The sequence below is a fragment of the Lithobates pipiens genome, unplaced genomic scaffold (genome assembly GCF_037356315.1).
Source record: "Lithobates pipiens isolate NorthernLeopardFrog02 unplaced genomic scaffold, aLitPip1_a1.2 Scaffold_27, whole genome shotgun sequence".
Classification (NCBI taxonomy): Eukaryota; Metazoa; Chordata; class Amphibia; order Anura; family Ranidae; genus Lithobates; species Lithobates pipiens.
The window spans coordinates 227,751,319-227,768,818 of record NW_027507788.1 but is presented as its reverse complement, the minus strand read 5'-3'; the positions used below and the strand labels follow the sequence as shown (position 1 = coordinate 227,768,818).

General features: G+C 46.8%; 1 protein-coding gene across 1 annotated transcript in view; it reads right to left on the bottom strand.

The window, feature by feature from the left end:
• LOC143934592 (taste receptor type 1 member 1-like) overlaps positions 1–17,500 on the bottom strand; it is a 43,265-nt gene that overhangs the window by 15,278 nt on the left and 10,487 nt on the right. The window contains exon 3 of the mRNA XM_077458340.1: positions 2,301–3,041. Within this exon, the coding sequence (XP_077314466.1) occupies positions 2,301–3,041 (741 nt within the window). The remainder of the gene's footprint in view (positions 1–2,300; positions 3,042–17,500) is intronic.

Genomic DNA, 17,500 nt, shown 5'->3' with positions numbered 1-17,500 from the left:
TCTCTCTGTGACCCTAATGGGAAGATATTGCTTCCTGACTGGATTTCTTGTACAAGTTCTCTGAAAGCCTGACCCCCCCCCACTACCACCACCACCACCACCACCACTGCCTGCAGTGGTTCCTGGGCTCTACTGTTCCTCCAGGGAGCCCAGGACTGCTGTAAGATGTAAAGAGGTGATTGAGGAACATTTTACAGGAGCTGGGATTTAAGACTTGGCATGTTTGGTATCTATGTATCTATTTATTTAAGGCAACCTCATATTTATTATTTTACCAAAAAAAAAAAAAAGAATAATAAATTGTGCTTATGTGCACTAAAATGTACTCCAATGAAATTTGTTTTTACTGAAAATATGTATTTGATGAACATATGCACTAATATGTTACATAAAACATTTAAACTACCACCCTTTTATTCTCCAGGGTCTTTGCTTTCAGAAAATATATGTAGCACCCTCCTAAATAGGCTGCTAGATAGGCTAGGTTATTTAGCTTTTCTTTTGGCACCCCTGTAATCAGCAGAGAAGTTTGTGATTGCTTTGGACTCTTCTAAGCTTCACTGATTGTGGGTTTGACTGTTTTTCCCCTGTTTTCTGGAGAATTCTAGAAAGTAGTGGGCTGAAAGGGACAGACCCACAGCCTGAATATTTATGTGGTCTCGGCCAACCCCTGGGGGATGATGCATAGTAGGAGTCTGAGGAGTGAAAAAATAATCTTGGGCTGAAACGGTTTTATGCTTGTCCAGGAGGAGAAGTTTCCAAGCTGAAGAGTTGCTGCCCTTCTGGGCAGCCCAGCTGAAATTCTATCTGTGCTCAGAAAAGGTCCGAGCTATGCTAAAGCTGGGCGAGCCTGTTTTCCTGAAAATGTCCAGAACTAATCAAAGGATTTCACCAAGGATCTGGTCTGGAGAGGAATTTCTGACTGATATTGGAAGGAGGCATCCAAATATCCAGGGTCATCGTGAGTACGCACCTGAAAGGGGCCCCTGATGAAGTCACGTGCCGTGACGTAACGCGTTAGGGTGTGGCCGGATACGGAGGACGAACTGGAAGTGACGTAAGAGGCGTCTCTAATGCCGTGTTTGCACTGCACAAGCTTTTTAACTTGTTTTTTATGTAAGGATCCATTTGGCTTTTGAATAAACCTGCACTGTTTATACATATTACACTATGGGAGGCTATTTTTTGTTTTCATTGAATTTTTAGAACCTGCGAGTTTACTGTATAATCATGAGCACCGGAGGAGATTTGGAATGATTTGACATCATCATAGGGAGGTTTGAGCCCGCTCCAACACCACCTAGAGCCGGAACCTCCAGCACCTTTGAAAATTGGAGATTCGCAGCTGTGAGCCTGTTTCCATCATAGGAGATCCGTAAAGCTGATTATACTTCTTATAGAGGTAAGGGCTCTGGGAGCATTACACTTTTGCGAAGTCACAGAGATTTTGTTAGGAAGAATTTGTTTGCCCTCTTATGCCGCGTACACACGAGTGGTCTTTCCGACGGACTTTCGGTGGACTTCCGACGGACTTTCCGAACAAAAGACTTGGCCACACACAATCATACCAAAGTCCGACGGATTTGAACGTGATGACATGCGGCCGGACTAGAATAAGGAAGTTTATAGCCAATAGCTGCCCTAGCGTCGGTTTTCATCCGTCGGACTAGCACACACATGAATGGATTTCTCGATAGGAACTGGGTCCGGCGGAGTTCCGGTGAAAAAATGTGAAACATGTTCTATTTCTAAAGTCCGTCAGATTTTTGGACAGCAAAGGTCCGATGGAGCCCACACACGATCGAATTGTCGAGAGCAAATCCATCGGACCTTTGCTGTCGAAAAAGTCCAGTCGTGTGTACGTGGCATTAGAGTCGTTTCACCATTTTGGATATTTTGGGCTTTATTTCACTGTTTATATTGCTTTAGCATATGTTAGATAAACTATTTACATATTCACGATTCAGGAATTTGCGCTGATCACGCCCACTTTTATTATTCACTTTTGTGCACACTTTAGGTCTAGCAGCAGCTTCCCATCATTCTTTATTCATTATGATTTATTCACTTAGTAGTGCGAGGGACCAGATTTTACAGAGAGGGGGACTGTTGCTGTGTGCCTGGCTGCCGTTGCACTAATCAGGGATAGGAACCTGTGGAAAATAAGCTGCACTTGCGGGGGTAAGCACTACATATATAATGTGTAAGGGGTTTAATTAGTCTTCAGGCCTAAATCATGCATTTTATTGCATGTGCAAAAAATCCTAAAATGCCTCTGGCCGGGGGAAAAGGGTACTTACTTGCCATGGGTAGAAAGTGTTGTTACTGCACTGTCCAGATCCACAGTCGAGTAGATCATGTAAGGCATTTGCTATGGCATACACTGCCGAATAGGCATTGAAAGAAACGGACATGGCAAACTGAGTGGCGATGGGCATGGTCTGCAGTGTGAAGGCCCGACAGTCCTGGCAGACTTGGCTGCAGCCATTCTGGCCCATGGTTTGAATTTTTGGAGACGTGACATAGTCCGTTTCAAATTGGAGGATCTTTGGGAAATAGACCTGACCCACCGAAACTCCTAATACCGAGCCGATTCTTTTGTTACTGGTGAGTGCTACGATTTGAGTGTCCATTGACCAGCTTTCACTCCCGATCCAGACAAGGTCGGTGATGTTGGCATTTATGACTTCTTGAAAAAATATCCTTGCGTTGAAATAGGCCGCGAAGACCACAGTTGCCTTGACTCTGGTCTGGATAATGTTGGCCACCATTTTCTTAACCGCAGTTGTGTCTGTGCTGTACGGGATCAGGCCCTGGTATGCTATGCAGATGCCATTCTTGCTCGCCAAGATGTTCAATTCTTGCACTCCCTGCCGGCCATAGGCGTCATCACTGCCAACTATCGCCACCCACGTCCACTGAAACCTCAGTAGCAAATTTAAGATGACTTCCACTTGGAGCTTGTCGCTGGGAATGGTGCGAAAGAAGGATGGATAGATCTCCTTATCGCTGAGCTGCTCGTGAGTGGCTGAGTAACTTATCTGAAAAAACAAAATCAGATGTTCTGTCAGTGATACAGTATTCATCTCCGGCAATTACTTATTAAATGTTATTCCCTAAAAGATTAGTCTAGGCAAGACTTGTCAATGGAACAAAGGGGCATTTGTTCTTTCTACATCTCCCCAACAAGACAAAGACGGTAAAAAGAACTCTATCCCAAAAATGTGTTGGCCATTTAGTGTAAAATGTGCCTACTTACCTGCAAAATTATTTTCTTTAGTGGCTACATATTGTCATTAGTCCCCAATGTTGTTCAAGCAACTGATACCTACCCTCCCACCCTCTAGACCAGCCTTTCTCAACCAGGTTTTCTCCAAAAATGGCTAAGGCCGCGTACACACGAGAGGATTGTCTGCCCAACTTAGTCCGCTGAACCGTGTTTCAGCGGACAATCCGCTCGTGTGTGGGCTTCAGCGGACTTTTTCAACGGACTGTCTGGCGAACCAAGTCTTACGGAATTTCCGTAATTTTGTCCGTCCAAACTTGGTTTCAGCGGACAATCCGCTCGTGAGTAGGCAAGTTGGACGGACTAAGTATGGCGCATGCTCAGAAAGGATTTACACGGCGAAAGTTGCATTGCAGTGTATTGGACGTCGTATTTCTAGTCCCGTCGTACGTGCTGTACACGTCATCGTGCAAGCTTTCAGCGGACTGTTCGTTCATTGTGTGTGGTCAAGTCCGTTCATTCAAAAGTTGGACGGACTGCCTGTCGGATTGTCTGACGAACTTAGTTGGGCGGACAATCCTCTCGTTTGTACGCGGCCTAAGAGTTCCTTGAGCAGTGAGATATAGCTATTGAGCTTGATGGTGCCTGCATAGTTGCAGCACCAATGATAATATGCAGAGCCAGTGGCTTGGGACCAATGGCCACTGACCACCAACAGGCATTCTACCAAAGAAAGTGATATCTACCTTTTCACCCTCTAGACCAGCCTTTCTCAACCAGGATTCCTCCAAAGATGGCTATGGTTTCCTACAGCAGTGAGATTGAACTATTGAGCTTGATTGTGCTTGCATAGTTGTAGCACGATAATACTATGCAAAGCCAGTGGCTTGGGACCAATTGCTACTGACCACCAACAGGCATTCTACCCAAGCAACTGATATCTACCTTTTCACCCTCTAGACCAGCCTTTCGCAACCAGGGTTCCTCCAAAGATGGCTATGGTTTCCTACAGCAGCAGGCATTCTACCCAAGCAATTGATATCTACCCTTTAACCATATAGGCCAGCTTTTCTTAAGAGCGGGTCCTCCAAAAATGGCTAAGGGTTTCTTGAGCGGTGGGCAGGAGCAGAGATCAGTGACGTACCACATGTAGTCACACCCCCCCACAGTTAGAATCACTCCCCAGGACATAATTAACCCCTACACTGCCCCCTAGTGGTTAACCCCTTCGCTGCCAGTGTCATTGACACAGGAATCACTGCTTTTGTATAGCACTGATCGCTGAATAAATGAAAATGGTCCCAAAAATGTGTCAAAAATGTCCGATGTGTCCGCCATAATGTCGCAGTCACGATTAAAAAAAAAAAAACGCTGATCGCCGCCATTTATTAATAAAAAATTATTAATAAAAATGCCATAAAATTATCCCCTATTTTGTAAATGCTACAACTTTTACACAAACCAATCAATAAACGCTTATTGCGATTTTTATTTTATACCAAAAATATGTAGAAGAATACGTATCGGCCTAAACTGAGGAAAAAAAAGTTTTTTTTTTATATATTTTTGGGGGATATTTATTATAGAAAAATGTAAAAAATAATGCATTTTTTTCAAAATTGTCACTCTTTTTTTGTTTATAGCGCAAAAAATAAAAACCGCAGAAGTGATCAAATACCACCAAAAGAAAGCTCTATTTGTGGGGAAAAAAGGACGTCAATTTTGTTTCGGAGCCACGTCGCACGACCGCGCAATTGTCAGTTAAAGCGACGCAGTGCCGAACCGTAAAAAGTGCTCTGGTCTTTGGCCAGCAAAATGGTCCGGGGCTGAAGTGGTTAATTAGTAGGCTGAAGGAAGGGAAAAAAAAAAAAAGGCTGTTTAAAAGTGATAGAGAGGGTGTTATGTTCCATCATACATAGCGAAAGTCACACTGTGGAGCAAATTAAACATTACATTACAGAATTGCCATCTGCATGAATACCCCAACGTGTTTCGACCCATAGAGTCGTGGTCTCCTTCAGGAAGATTTTAGTTCTAAGGAGATATATAAAAACAAAACAAAAAAAAACCTCATAATTCTGACACATCATAATGTACAAGCATCTATATACTTATTAGTGGTATATTTACCGCTCTAAATATTGAATTGGGGAACTGTATCCTATAACCAGAATTTTTTTTAAAGATGTGCAGCGATCCAAGGGTCTCCATAGGCCCTTCCCACCTCCTTGGGGGGAGGAGGGGAAATACAGCTGGTATAGCCCTTTTGGCGCATCTGTCATAATAACAAGTATGGTGGGAGGGTCTGAAGTTCCCCTTTAGGCTGGGTTCACACTTATGCGAATTGGATGCGGGTTTCATCCAATTCGCATGACAGTAGACTTTGATGGGCTTTCAATGGAGTCGGTTCACACATCTTCAGGGAGGCCACGGAGCGCACAGCAAGAAGTGTCCTGTGTGACTTGCTGTTTCAGGTCCGAATTCAGTTGGGCTTTAACTAATAAAATTCACCTTGACGGTGCTTTTCAATACTTAGAAGATTATTATCACATATTTGTTCCTTAATTAAAAAAAAAGGAAAAGCACTCCTATGGCATCATCCGTATGGGAAATTTAGTAACTAAAAAGAAAAAAAAAGGGGGGGCACAGGTAGCCCAGGGTAGGACTTTAACAGACAGTTCACACAGGGGCAACCCGGGATCTGACTTCAGGTCGCCCCTTAAAATCCATACCAGACCTAAGGGCCTGGTTTGCCCCTGGAGGGGGAACCCATGCCGGTTTTTAATATTAGAGAGACGACATTGTCACTTCAATATAGATGGAGATCCGACTTGGAGGCAACTACCTTTGAAGTCGTACAGGAACCTTTTTTGAAGTCGGAAAAAGACCCCCGAAGTCGGAAAAAGACCCCCAAAGTCAGAAGAAGACCCCTGGAGCTGATTAATAAATTACTTTAAAAAAACTGTAGTGTGTTTTTTTATGTACACTTTTTTTCCCCAGGTTAATAGGTAGGGCTACGATGTACCCCATACTCATTCACATAGGGTGGGGGGGCCGGGATCTGGGGGCCCCTTATTTAAGGGGGCTCCCGAATTCTGATAAGTCCCCGCCCACAGACCCTGACAAAAAACAGGGTTGTTGGGAAGAGGCCCTTGTCCTCATCAACATCGCTATCTTGTTGGAAAGTCTGTAGAAGGTAATCTCCCCACTAAGCATCAGATATCACCATATAATATTCAGATATTTGGATATCAGAATTAAGTGACTCAAGATATTATATATTGTATATGTAAGTAGTATTAACAGGTAAGGAAAGACCTGAAACAAGAAGGGGGGGGGAGAGTGGTATGGACACAACCATTGTGACCATCTTCAAACCACAACGCCAATGGTATCTATTGTAGACATGTCACTGGAGAAGTGATCGAGGGGGTGTACATCTCACTTAGGTTGCTACACAGTGTGAGATGGTAAGTCCAGGATGGATCAGTTTCTCAGCAGCGATATGCTGCTGAGTTGTTATTTAATCTTGCCGGGCCTGGGTTTATATGGAATGGCAGGTAGGTTTGGTAGAGGGACCTGTCATTCCACACCCCCCCGATCCAGTTCTGGGTTTTGGATCAGGTGAGCTTTGATCCTAATTAGCCTGGGAAGGTAAAGGCTCTGCTGGGCCTGCAGGTGATTGCTCTCAGCCAGGGAATGAACAGTCTGTGTGTTGAAGGAAGCTGCGAACGCAGCCACTGCTGGAGCTAAAACCCTCCCTGCGATATCCAGGCGAAAGACGCTGTGTTTCTAAGTGTCAGATAGGTGAGAAGAACCTGTTAGTAAGCGCCCAGCCGGGCTAGGTTTTCTTTTATTTCTGTTGTACTTAAAAAAGCACGGTGTTGCTGTATGTTTTTGTTTGTTGGACTGTTTGTACCACGAATAAACGCCAAGGTCTGCTTTATAAATTCCAAGTCTGCTGTGAACTGTGTCCAAACTCACCCTACCCCGGGAAGATCCCCAACAGTTGGTGTTCGAATGCGGGCAAGTCGGTTGCTAGGGGCAACGGTGTGGACAGACTTGGCTACAGCTGCTTAATGTCCTGGGTGAAAGCTGCAACTACACTCCAAGAACACTCCAGCAACATGGAGGAAATGCTGAAGCAATTTATGCAAGTGAGTTTGCAACAACAGCAGGCGCAGACAGAGGCCAATAGACGACATGAACAGTCCATGGCTGCACAACAGCAGATGCATAAGGAAGAGTTGCAAGCTTTGCGCCAAAGCCAACAACAACTTATCGAGCACCTGATAGTAAATCGAGAGGCGCCTGTGGTTGCTAATCCACCCACAGTGAAGGGAGCCGCTCCAGAGATTTTTTTTGTGAGAAAGACTGTGCAGCAAGCGCTGCAAAAGATGACTGCTGAGGACGATGTTGAGGCCTATCTAACAGTATTTGAGCGCGTGGCTGAGCGAGAGAAGTTACCAGCCGCTGAGTGGGCAGAGGTAATTGCGCCCTATTTAACAGGTGAACCTCAAAAGGCCTACTATGACCTCAGTGAGCAAGAGGTTAAGGACTATACTCGGCTAAAAGCGGAGGTACTTGCCCGACTAGGAGTTACTACTGCAGTCCGTGCCCGGAGGGTACACAACTGGAGCTACAGTCTGGACAAATCAGCGAGGTCCCAGATGTATGACCTAATCCATTTGGCAAGAAAGTGGTTGGAGCCAGACACTTCTACTCCTGCACAAATCCTAGAGAAGGTCGTGATGGATCGCTACCTCCGAGCACTTCCTACTGACCTGCAACGCTGGGTGGGACAAGGTGATCCTAAGAATGCAAACGAACTTGTCAACCTTGTGGAGAGGTTCCAGGCGACTGAGGACTACCTCCGTGATATTCCTGCAGCATCTTCACCTCCCCGGAGCGCCAGATCTGTGCCGTCAGCTGGTAAGAGACTTCCATCTATTGGGGGAGTGTGGAGGGGTGCTGATGGAGGGAAAAGGGCTCAAGTGGTGTCTCAGGGACAAAAGACTGATGATGGTCCCGGGTGGCTAAGGGGCTCTAAAAAGGACTCCTTGCCAAGGAGACCAGGCCCTGTCCAGTGTTGGAGATGCCATGAGGCGGGACACGTGTCTGCCCATTGCCCTCTTACCACTGAACCCATGGAGTGTGACGCTAGCCGGCGTCAGTCGCTGTTTGCGGAACCATCTTGTGCTGCAGTTCCTGGACTAGAGACTGAACCGCAAATCTGCAATATTACAATCAATGACTTTCCTGTTAAGGCGTTAATGGACTCGGGAAGCCTCGTAACCTTGGTGCATGCTAGCCTGGTGGCTGGGGACTTAGAGTCTAAAAAGCATATGAGTGTTGTGTGCATACATGGTGATACAAAAGTGTACCCTATAGTGCTGGCTAAAGTCGGGACTGAACAAGGCACCGTACAATATGAAGTGGGTGTGGTTAAAAACCTCATGCATAATGTAATATTGGGGCGCGATTTTCCATTATTCTGGGCTCTCTGGGAAAAAAGAAAAATCCCCAAAAGGAGTGAGGATACCTCTAAGGGGGTTGCCTTGTCCACTGTGAATGATAAAAGTGTGCAGGATGAAAATGATTGTTTTCCTTTGCAGGTCCTGGCTGGGGAGGAGGAGGCTCCTCCCACTGAGCAAAATATACTAGACTTAGAGGTGTCTAGGGATAATTTTGGCGCTGCACAATTACAGGACCCCACTCTCAAAAATGCGAGAGAGCAGGTTGCTGTTATGAACGGGGTACCTCAGGAACCAGATGCTGAAAAAAGATTTCCACATTTTTCGGTGACTAATGATCTTTTCTATAGAGTCAATAAGATTAAGGATGAGATTGTGGAACAGCTTCTGGTACCTAAGCCGTACCGGCGTCAGGTGCTTGACATGGCACATAACCATGTTCTTGGGGGACACTTGGGGACTGACAAAACGCGAGAGAGGGTTCTCCAGAGGTTTTTTTGGCCGGCGATATATGATGACATTAAAAAATACTGCGAGTCGTGCCCCACATGTCAGGTTAGTGCCCCAGTGTCACATTTTCGCAGTCCTTTGGTTTCGCTCCCTATTATAGAGGTGCCTTTTGAGCGTATTGCCATGGATTTAGTGGGTCCCGTGGTAAAGTCAGCTAGAGGACACCAGTATATTTTGGTAGTCCTGGATTATGCGACCCGCTATCCTGAGGCTGTACCCTTAAGAAACACTGCATCTAAAACAATTGCACGTGAATTGTTTTATATGTTCTCTAGGACTGGGATCCCCAAAGAAATCCTAACTGACCAAGGCACGCCATTTATGTCAAAACTGATGAAGGAATTATGTAAACTATTTAAAGTCTCACACATCCGTACCTCTGTATACCACCCCCAGACGGACGGATTGGTGGAGAGATTTAATAAAACTTTGAAACATATGTTGAAGAAAGTGGTGGGAAAAGATGGTCGTGACTGGGATCATTTATTACCCTACCTCATGTTTGCTATTAGGGAAGTGCCCCAAGCGTCCACAGGGTTCTCACCATTCGAGTTGGTCTATGGTCGTCACCCTAGGGGTCTACTGGACATTGCAAAAGAGACATGGGAGAGTGAGTCCACCCCATACAAGAGTGTTATTGAGCATGTAGCACAAATGCAGGACCGTATAGCCACTGTAATGCCCCTGGTAAGGGAACACCTCCAGAGGGCTCAAGAGGCCCAAAGTAGAATTTACAACCGGTCCGCAAGAATCAGGACATTCAACCCAGGCGATAGGGTCCTTATACTAGTCCCCACTGTTGAGAGTAAATTCTTGGCGAAGTGGCAAGGTCCCTATGAAATTGTTGAAAAGATCAGTGAGGTGAACTACAAGGTGCACCAACCAGGTAGAAGGAAGCCTTTCCAAGTTTATCACATAAACTTGATCAAGCCCTGGAAAGACAGGGAATCCTTGGTGGCGACAAATACTGTTAATAATTTGTCACAACCAATCCCTCCAGTCAAGGTAAGTGATACTCTATCAGTGTCACAGAAACAGGAGGCTCAGGAATTTTTACAGAAAAACAAAAACAAGTTCTCTGACCTCCCAGGGCGTACACACCTCATCCATCATCACATTGAAACTGAGCCTAGAAGCAGAGTAAACCTTAAGCCCTATAGGATACCGGAGGCACGTAGGAAAGCCGTATCTGCCGAGGTAAAACGTATGCTTGATCTGGGGGTAATTGAGGTGTCACAGAGTGAATGGTCCAGCCCGATTGTGCTAATCCCAAAGCCCAATGGAACTTGGAGGTTCTGTAACGATTTCAGAAAGTTGAATGAGATCTCCAAGTTCGATGCTTATCCTATGCCCAGGGTAGATGAGTTGATTGAGAAGTTGGGTAACGCCAGGTACATAACCACCCTCGATCTCACAAAGGGCTACTGGCAGATTCCACTTTCTGGTGAGGCTAAAGAGAAAACTGCATTCTCCACCCCTGATGGGCTATTCCAGTATGTAGTGATGCCATTCGGGTTACATGGGGCGCCTGCAACTTTCCAGAGGTTGATGGACTTGATTCTGCGACCACATCGTGATTACTCAGCCGCCTACCTCGATGATGTGGTCATTTTTAGCCCTGATTGGGAAAGTCACCTCTGTAAGGTACAGGCCGTGTTGGATGCCATAAGTGATGCAGGGTTGACCATAAATGCCGAGAAGTGTGCTCTAGCCCTAGAAGAGGCCAAATATCTGGGCTACATTGTTGGGAGAGGATTGATTAGGCCACAGCTAAATAAAATTGAGGCAATACAGAATTGGCCTAGACCCCTGACAAGGAAACAGGTTAGAGCTTTCCTGGGTATTACGGGGTATTACCGTAGATTTGTGCCGAACTTTGCCTCAGTTGCTGCTCCACTAACTGACTTGACAAAGGGCGGAAAGACAGCAATGGTCACGTGGACCCCAGAGGCCGAGAAGGCTTTCCAAAGCCTTAAGTCTGCCTTGTGCCAACCACCTGTGTTAGTTACTCCCGATTTCAGGCGAGAATTTCTGGTCCAGACAGATGCCTCTAACACAGGCTTAGGTGCAGTACTCTCCCAAGTAGTGAATGGTGAGGAGCATCCGGTGACGTACTTGAGTAGAAAACTAACCCCGGCCGAGAAAAATTATGCCATTGTGGAGCGAGAATGTTTGGCAGTGAAGTGGGCCCTAGAATCTTTAAAGTATTACTTGCTAGGCAGGAAATTCAAGTTGGTGACAGACCATGCCCCCCTAACATGGATGAAGTTAAACAAGGAGAGAAATGCAAGAGTGACTAGATGGTTTCTCTCCCTACAAAACTTTAATTTCACTGTGGAACACAGGCCAGGGAAATTACAGGCAAATGCTGATGCATTGTCGAGGGTAAGTTGTCTGTGGGGACAAAAGGCTCAGCCCTCCGGTCTGAAAAAGAGGGGGGGGATATGTAGACATGTCACTGGAGAAGTGATCGAGGGGGTGTACATCTCACCTAGGTTGCTACACAGTGTGAGATGGTAAGTCCAGGATGGATCAGTTTCTCAGCAGCGATATGCTGCTGAGTTGTTATTTAATCTTGCCGGGCCTGGGTTTATATGGAATGGCAGGTAGGTTTGGTAGAGGGACCTGTCATTCCACACCCCCCCGATCCAGTTCTGGGTTTTGGATCAGGCGAGCTTTGATCCTAATTAGCCTGGGAAGGTAAAGGCTCTGCTGGGCCTGCAGGTGATTGCTCTCAGCCAGGGAATGAACAGTCTGTGTGTTGAAGGAAGCTGCGAACGCAGCCACTGCTGGAGCTAAAACCCTCCCTGCGATATCCAGGCGAAAGACGCTGTGTTTCTAAGTGTCAGATAGGTGAGAAGAACCTGTTAGTAAGCGCCCAGCCGGGCTAGGTTTTCTTTTATTTCTGTTGTACTTAAAAAAGCACGGTGTTGCCGTATGTTTTTGTTTGTTGGACTGTTTGTACCACGAATAAACGCCAAGGTCTGCTTTATAAATTCCAAGTCTGCTGTGAACTGTGTCCAAACTCACCCTACCCCGGGAAGATCCCCAACACTATATTTTTGGCCAATTAACACCACATGTATACAAGCAGTGAGCAACAGCCCAAACGTCTGTAAGCACATATCACTGGGACTGCAACACATTCACTAGTCCCCCCAAGGCCACCGAGGCTTGCGTGTCCATCATGCCCCCCCAGAAGAATCCGCGTCCACTACGCTCTCCAGAAGAACGCGCGTCCACCATGCCCTCCAGAAGAATGCGTGTCCACCACGCCCTCCAGAAGAACGTGCGCCCACCATGCCCCCCAGAAGAATATGCGTCCACCATGCCCTCCAGAAGAATGCACGTCCACCACGCCCCCCAGAAGAATGCGCGTCCACCATGCCCCCCCAGAAGAATGCGCGTCCACGCCCCCCAGAAGAGCGCGCGTCCACCACGCCCCCCAGAAGAATGCGCGTCCACGCCCCCCAGAAGAACGCATGTCCACTACGCCCTCCAGAAGAATGGGCGTCCACGCCCCCCAGAAGAACGCGCGTCCATCATGCCCCCCAGAAGAACGCGCGTCCATCATGCCCCCCAGAAGAACGCGCGTCCATCATGCCCCCCAGAAGAACGCGCGTCCATCATGCCCCCCAGAAGAATGCGTGTCCACCACGCCCTCCAGAAGAACGTGCGCCCACCATGCCCCCCAGAAGAATATGCGTCCACCATGCCCTCCAGAAGAATGCACGTCCACCACGCCCCCCAGAAGAATGCGCGTCCACCATGCCCCCCCAGAAGAATGGGCGTCCACGCCCCCCAGAAGAACGCGCGTCCATCATGCCCCCCAGAAGAACGCGCGTCCATCATGCCCCCCAGAAGAACGCGCGTCCATCATGCCCCCCAGAAGAACGCGCGTCCATCATGCCCCCCAGAAGAACGCGCGTCCATCATGCCCCCCAGAAGAACGCGCGTCCATCATGCCCCCCAGAAGAACGCGCGTCCACCATGCCCTCCAGAAGAATGCGTGTCCACCACGCCCTCCAGAAGAACGTGCGCCCACCATGCCCCCCAGAAGAATATGCGTCCACCATGCCCTCCAGAAGAATGCACGTCCACCACGCCCCCCAGAAGAATGCGCGTCCACGCCCCCCAGAAGAGCGCGCGTCCACCACGCCCCCCAGAAGAATGCGCGTCCACGCCCCCCAGAAGAACGCATGTCCACTACGCCCTCCAGAAGAATGGGCGTCCACGCCCCCCAGAAGAACGCGCGTCCATCATGCCCCCCAGAAGAACGCGCGTCCATCATGCCCCCCAGAAGAACGCGCGTCCATCATGCCCCCCAGAAGAACGCGCGTCCATCATGCCCCCCAGAAGAACTCGCGTCCATCATGCCCCCCAGAAGAACGCGCATCCACGTGGGCCTCCAAAAGCACAAGGTTTACCATAGGACAGGCAATTTGTAAGTCAGGTCTTTAAAACACCAGGGGGCAGTGTTTCTCTTCTTAATAAAAGCTTTAAATGTACAACAAAAGAAGAGAAATCCACTTCTCAGCTCGCTGCTCCCTTGCAGGATGTTGCCTTGTGTGCGGCGATGTGCAGGCATGCTTCCCTCCCGTCTGTGTCCCGTCTGACCGCAGTCTCTGCAGACTTTTGTAAAAAAAAAAATCTTTGGGCACATGGGACACATTTCGGTATTGGCAGCTGGTACATAATCTACATTGTACTTTTAATCAATACTTTGGTTTCATATGCAAGATAAAGTAAGCGCTGCAATCCGAGGGGCTACGGAGCCCTCCGTGACTCAGCATACAAAGACCACCCCAACCACTTCAGTACCAGAGCACCTGCGGGCGCCATATATTTTGGGGTTTCGTAGTCTACCCCCAACGTATCCTATACATTGCTCTTCGGGGCAGACGGGGCCGTTGTTTGGTGGCACGTTTGGATACATACGGCCCTGGGCAAAAGTCTTTGGCAGGTGTGAAATAATGCTGTAAATGAAGAACGCTTCCAGAAATAGAAGTGTTAATCGTTTATTTATTTTTTATCAATTAACAAAATGGAAATTAAATGAACATAAAACAAATCCAAATCCAATCAATATTTGGGGTGCCCCTCCCCCCTCCCCTTTGCATTGAAAACAGCATTTCTCTTCTGTTCATTTACGTTCCATTTTTTTTTAAATTTGATAAAAATAAACTATTGACACTTCTATTTCTGGAAGCATGCTTCATTTACAGCATTTTTTTTTTTCATACCCGCCTAAAACTTTTGCACAGTACTGTATATTTTAATTCCTTATTTTTCGGGGGATAAATAGTAAAAAAAAATAAAAATAAATGCGTTTACATAATTTGCGCACCCCCCATATATTTACCTTTTTATATAATCAAAAAGATCTGCTGAGTAAAATGATGTCATGTTAGCGTGAGTTTTATTTAATGTAGTGGAATACAGTAAAGCACAAAGAGAATATACAGTGCCTCGAAAAAGTATTCATACCCCTTGACATTTTCCACATTTTCTCATGTTATAACCAAAAACGGAAATGTATTTTATTGGGATTTTATATGATAGACCAACACAAAGTGTCACATAATTGTGAAGTGGAAGGAAAATGATAAATGGTTTTCAACATTTTTTACAAATAAATATGTGACAAGTGTGGGGGAGGGGCATTTGTATGGCGTCCCCTTTACTCTGATACCCCTAACTAAGATCAAGAGGAACCGATTGCCTTCAGAAGTCACCTAATTAGTAAATAGAGTCCACCTGTGTGTCATTTCATCTCAGTATAAATACAGCTGTTCTGTGAAGCCCTCAAAGGTTTGTTAGAGAACCTTAGTGAACAAACAGCATCATTAAGGCCAAGGAACACACCAGACAGGTCAGGGATAAAGTTGTGGAGAAGTATAAAGCAGGGTGAGGTCATAAATAAAATCTCCCAAGCTTTGACCATCTCACGGAGCTCTGTTCAATCCATCATCGGAAAATGGAAAGAGTATGGCACAACCGCAAACCTACCAAGACATGGCCGTCCACCTAAACTGACCGGGCCGGGCAAGGAGAGCATTCATCAGAGAAGAGCCAAGAGGCCCATGGTAACTCTGGAGGAGCTGCAGAGATCCACAGCTCAGGGGGGAGAATCTGTCCACAGGACAACTATTAGTCGTCTCTCCACAAATCTGCCCTTTATGGAAGAGTGACGAGAAGAAAGACATTGGAGAAAGAAAGTCATAAGAAGTCCTGTTTGTAGTTTGTGAGAAGCCATGTGGGGGAGGGGGCAGCAAACATGTGGAAGAAGGTGATCTGGTCAGAGGAGACCAAAATTCTACTTTATGGCCTAAAAGCAAAACGCTATGTGTGGGGAAAACTAACACCGCCCATCCCCCGAACACACCATCCCCACCGTGAGACATGGTGGTGGCAGCATCATGTGGTGGGGATGGTTTTCTTCAGCAGGGACAGGGAAGCTGGTCAGAGTTGATGGGAAGATGGATGGAGACAAATACAGGACAATCTTAGAAGAAAACCTGTAAGGCCGCGCACACACGCGGGGACTGTTCACCCAACTTTGTCCGTCAAACAGTTTCGGCAAACAGTCCGCTCAAAATTAGCATGGACGGACATGGCCACACACGACGGACGAACAGTTTGCTGAAACCGTGCGCGATGACGTGAACGGCACGTACGACGGGACGAAAAATACGACGTCCAATACACTGCATTATAACTTTCGGCATGTAAATCCTTTCTGAGCATGCGCGGAACTTAGTTTGACGAACAAGCCTACACACGAGGGGACTGTTCGCTGAAACTTTGTTTCAGCGGACAGTTTTTCGGAATTTCCGAAAAACCTTGTTCAGCGGACTGTTCGCTGAAACTGTCCGCTGAAAGCCCACACACGAGCGGACTGTTTGCCGAAACACTGTTCAGCGGACAAAGTTGGGCGAACAGTCCCCGCGTGTGTACGCGGCCTTAGAGTCGGCAGAAGACTTGAGACCGGGGCGGAGGTTCCCCTTCCAGCAGGACAACGACACAAAACATCCAGCCAGAGCTACAATGGAATGGTTTACATCAAAGCATATTCATGTGTTAGAATGGCCCAGTCACAGTCCAGACCCAAATCCCATTGAGAATCTGTGGCAAGACTTGAAAATTGCTGATCAGACGCTCTCCATCCAATCTGACAGAGCTTGAGATATTTTACAAAGAAGAAGAATGAGCAGAAATGTCCTCTCTAGATGGGCAAAGCTGGTAGAGACACCCCCAAAAAGACTTGTAGAGAAAGGGGGTTCTACAAAGTATTGACTCCGGGGGGCGCTATACAAATGCCCCTCCCCCCACACACAGTTTTCACATGTTTATGTGTAAAAAAAAAACATTTATAATTTTCCTTCCACTTCACAATTATGTGACACTTTGTGTTGGTCCATCACATAAAATCCCAATAAAATACATTTACGGTTTTGGTTGTCACATGACAAAATGTGGGGAATTTCAAGGGGTATGAATACTTTTTCAAGGCTCTGTATATAATCTACTGGTTGCCACTGCAACCAAGGAGGTATGAAGCAATTCCTTACTTTTGGAACATCGTGAATGTACCTTTGCTCCTTCATTGTCCAACCAGCAGTCTGGAGGAGGAGGAGGGGGAGGAGGAGGAGTGTTTAAGGAAGTTGAGCTTGATTGGCCATTCTTTCCAACAGCCACCCATCAGATGGCTAAGTGCCATTGCCATGGAAGGGGAAGCTGTTGAACTGAAAGTGGCACCAGGGCAGCGGGTCTTCGGTTAATCCCCACACACACACTAGTCAGGTGCATGTGAGCGTGTCCGACATTCCAATTCAAAACGATGGCCATTAATATGGCCTCTTTTTTTTCCTGCCATAACAGCTCCCTCTCATCTGGGAAGGCTTTCCACAAGATTTTGGAATGTGTGCCCATTTGTGAGGTCAGGCACTGATGTTGGATGAGAAGACTTGGCTCGCCATTGATTTTCCAATTCGTCGCAAAGGTGCAGTAGGTTTGAGGTCAGGACTCTGTGCAGGACACTGCAATTCCTCCACATCAAATCCATCAAACAATGTCTAAATATAGTTGCCATTCAGTCATGCTGCAACTGAGAAGGACCTTTCCAAGACTATGTTGTAAAGCGCTGCGTAAACTGTCGACGCTATATAAATCCTGTATAATAATAATAATAAAGACAAGGCTGGGGAAGTCTAGAACCCCCGTCATCCAAAAGAACATTTGTGAGGTCAGGTACTGATGTTGGATGAGAAGACCTGGCCTACAATTGGCG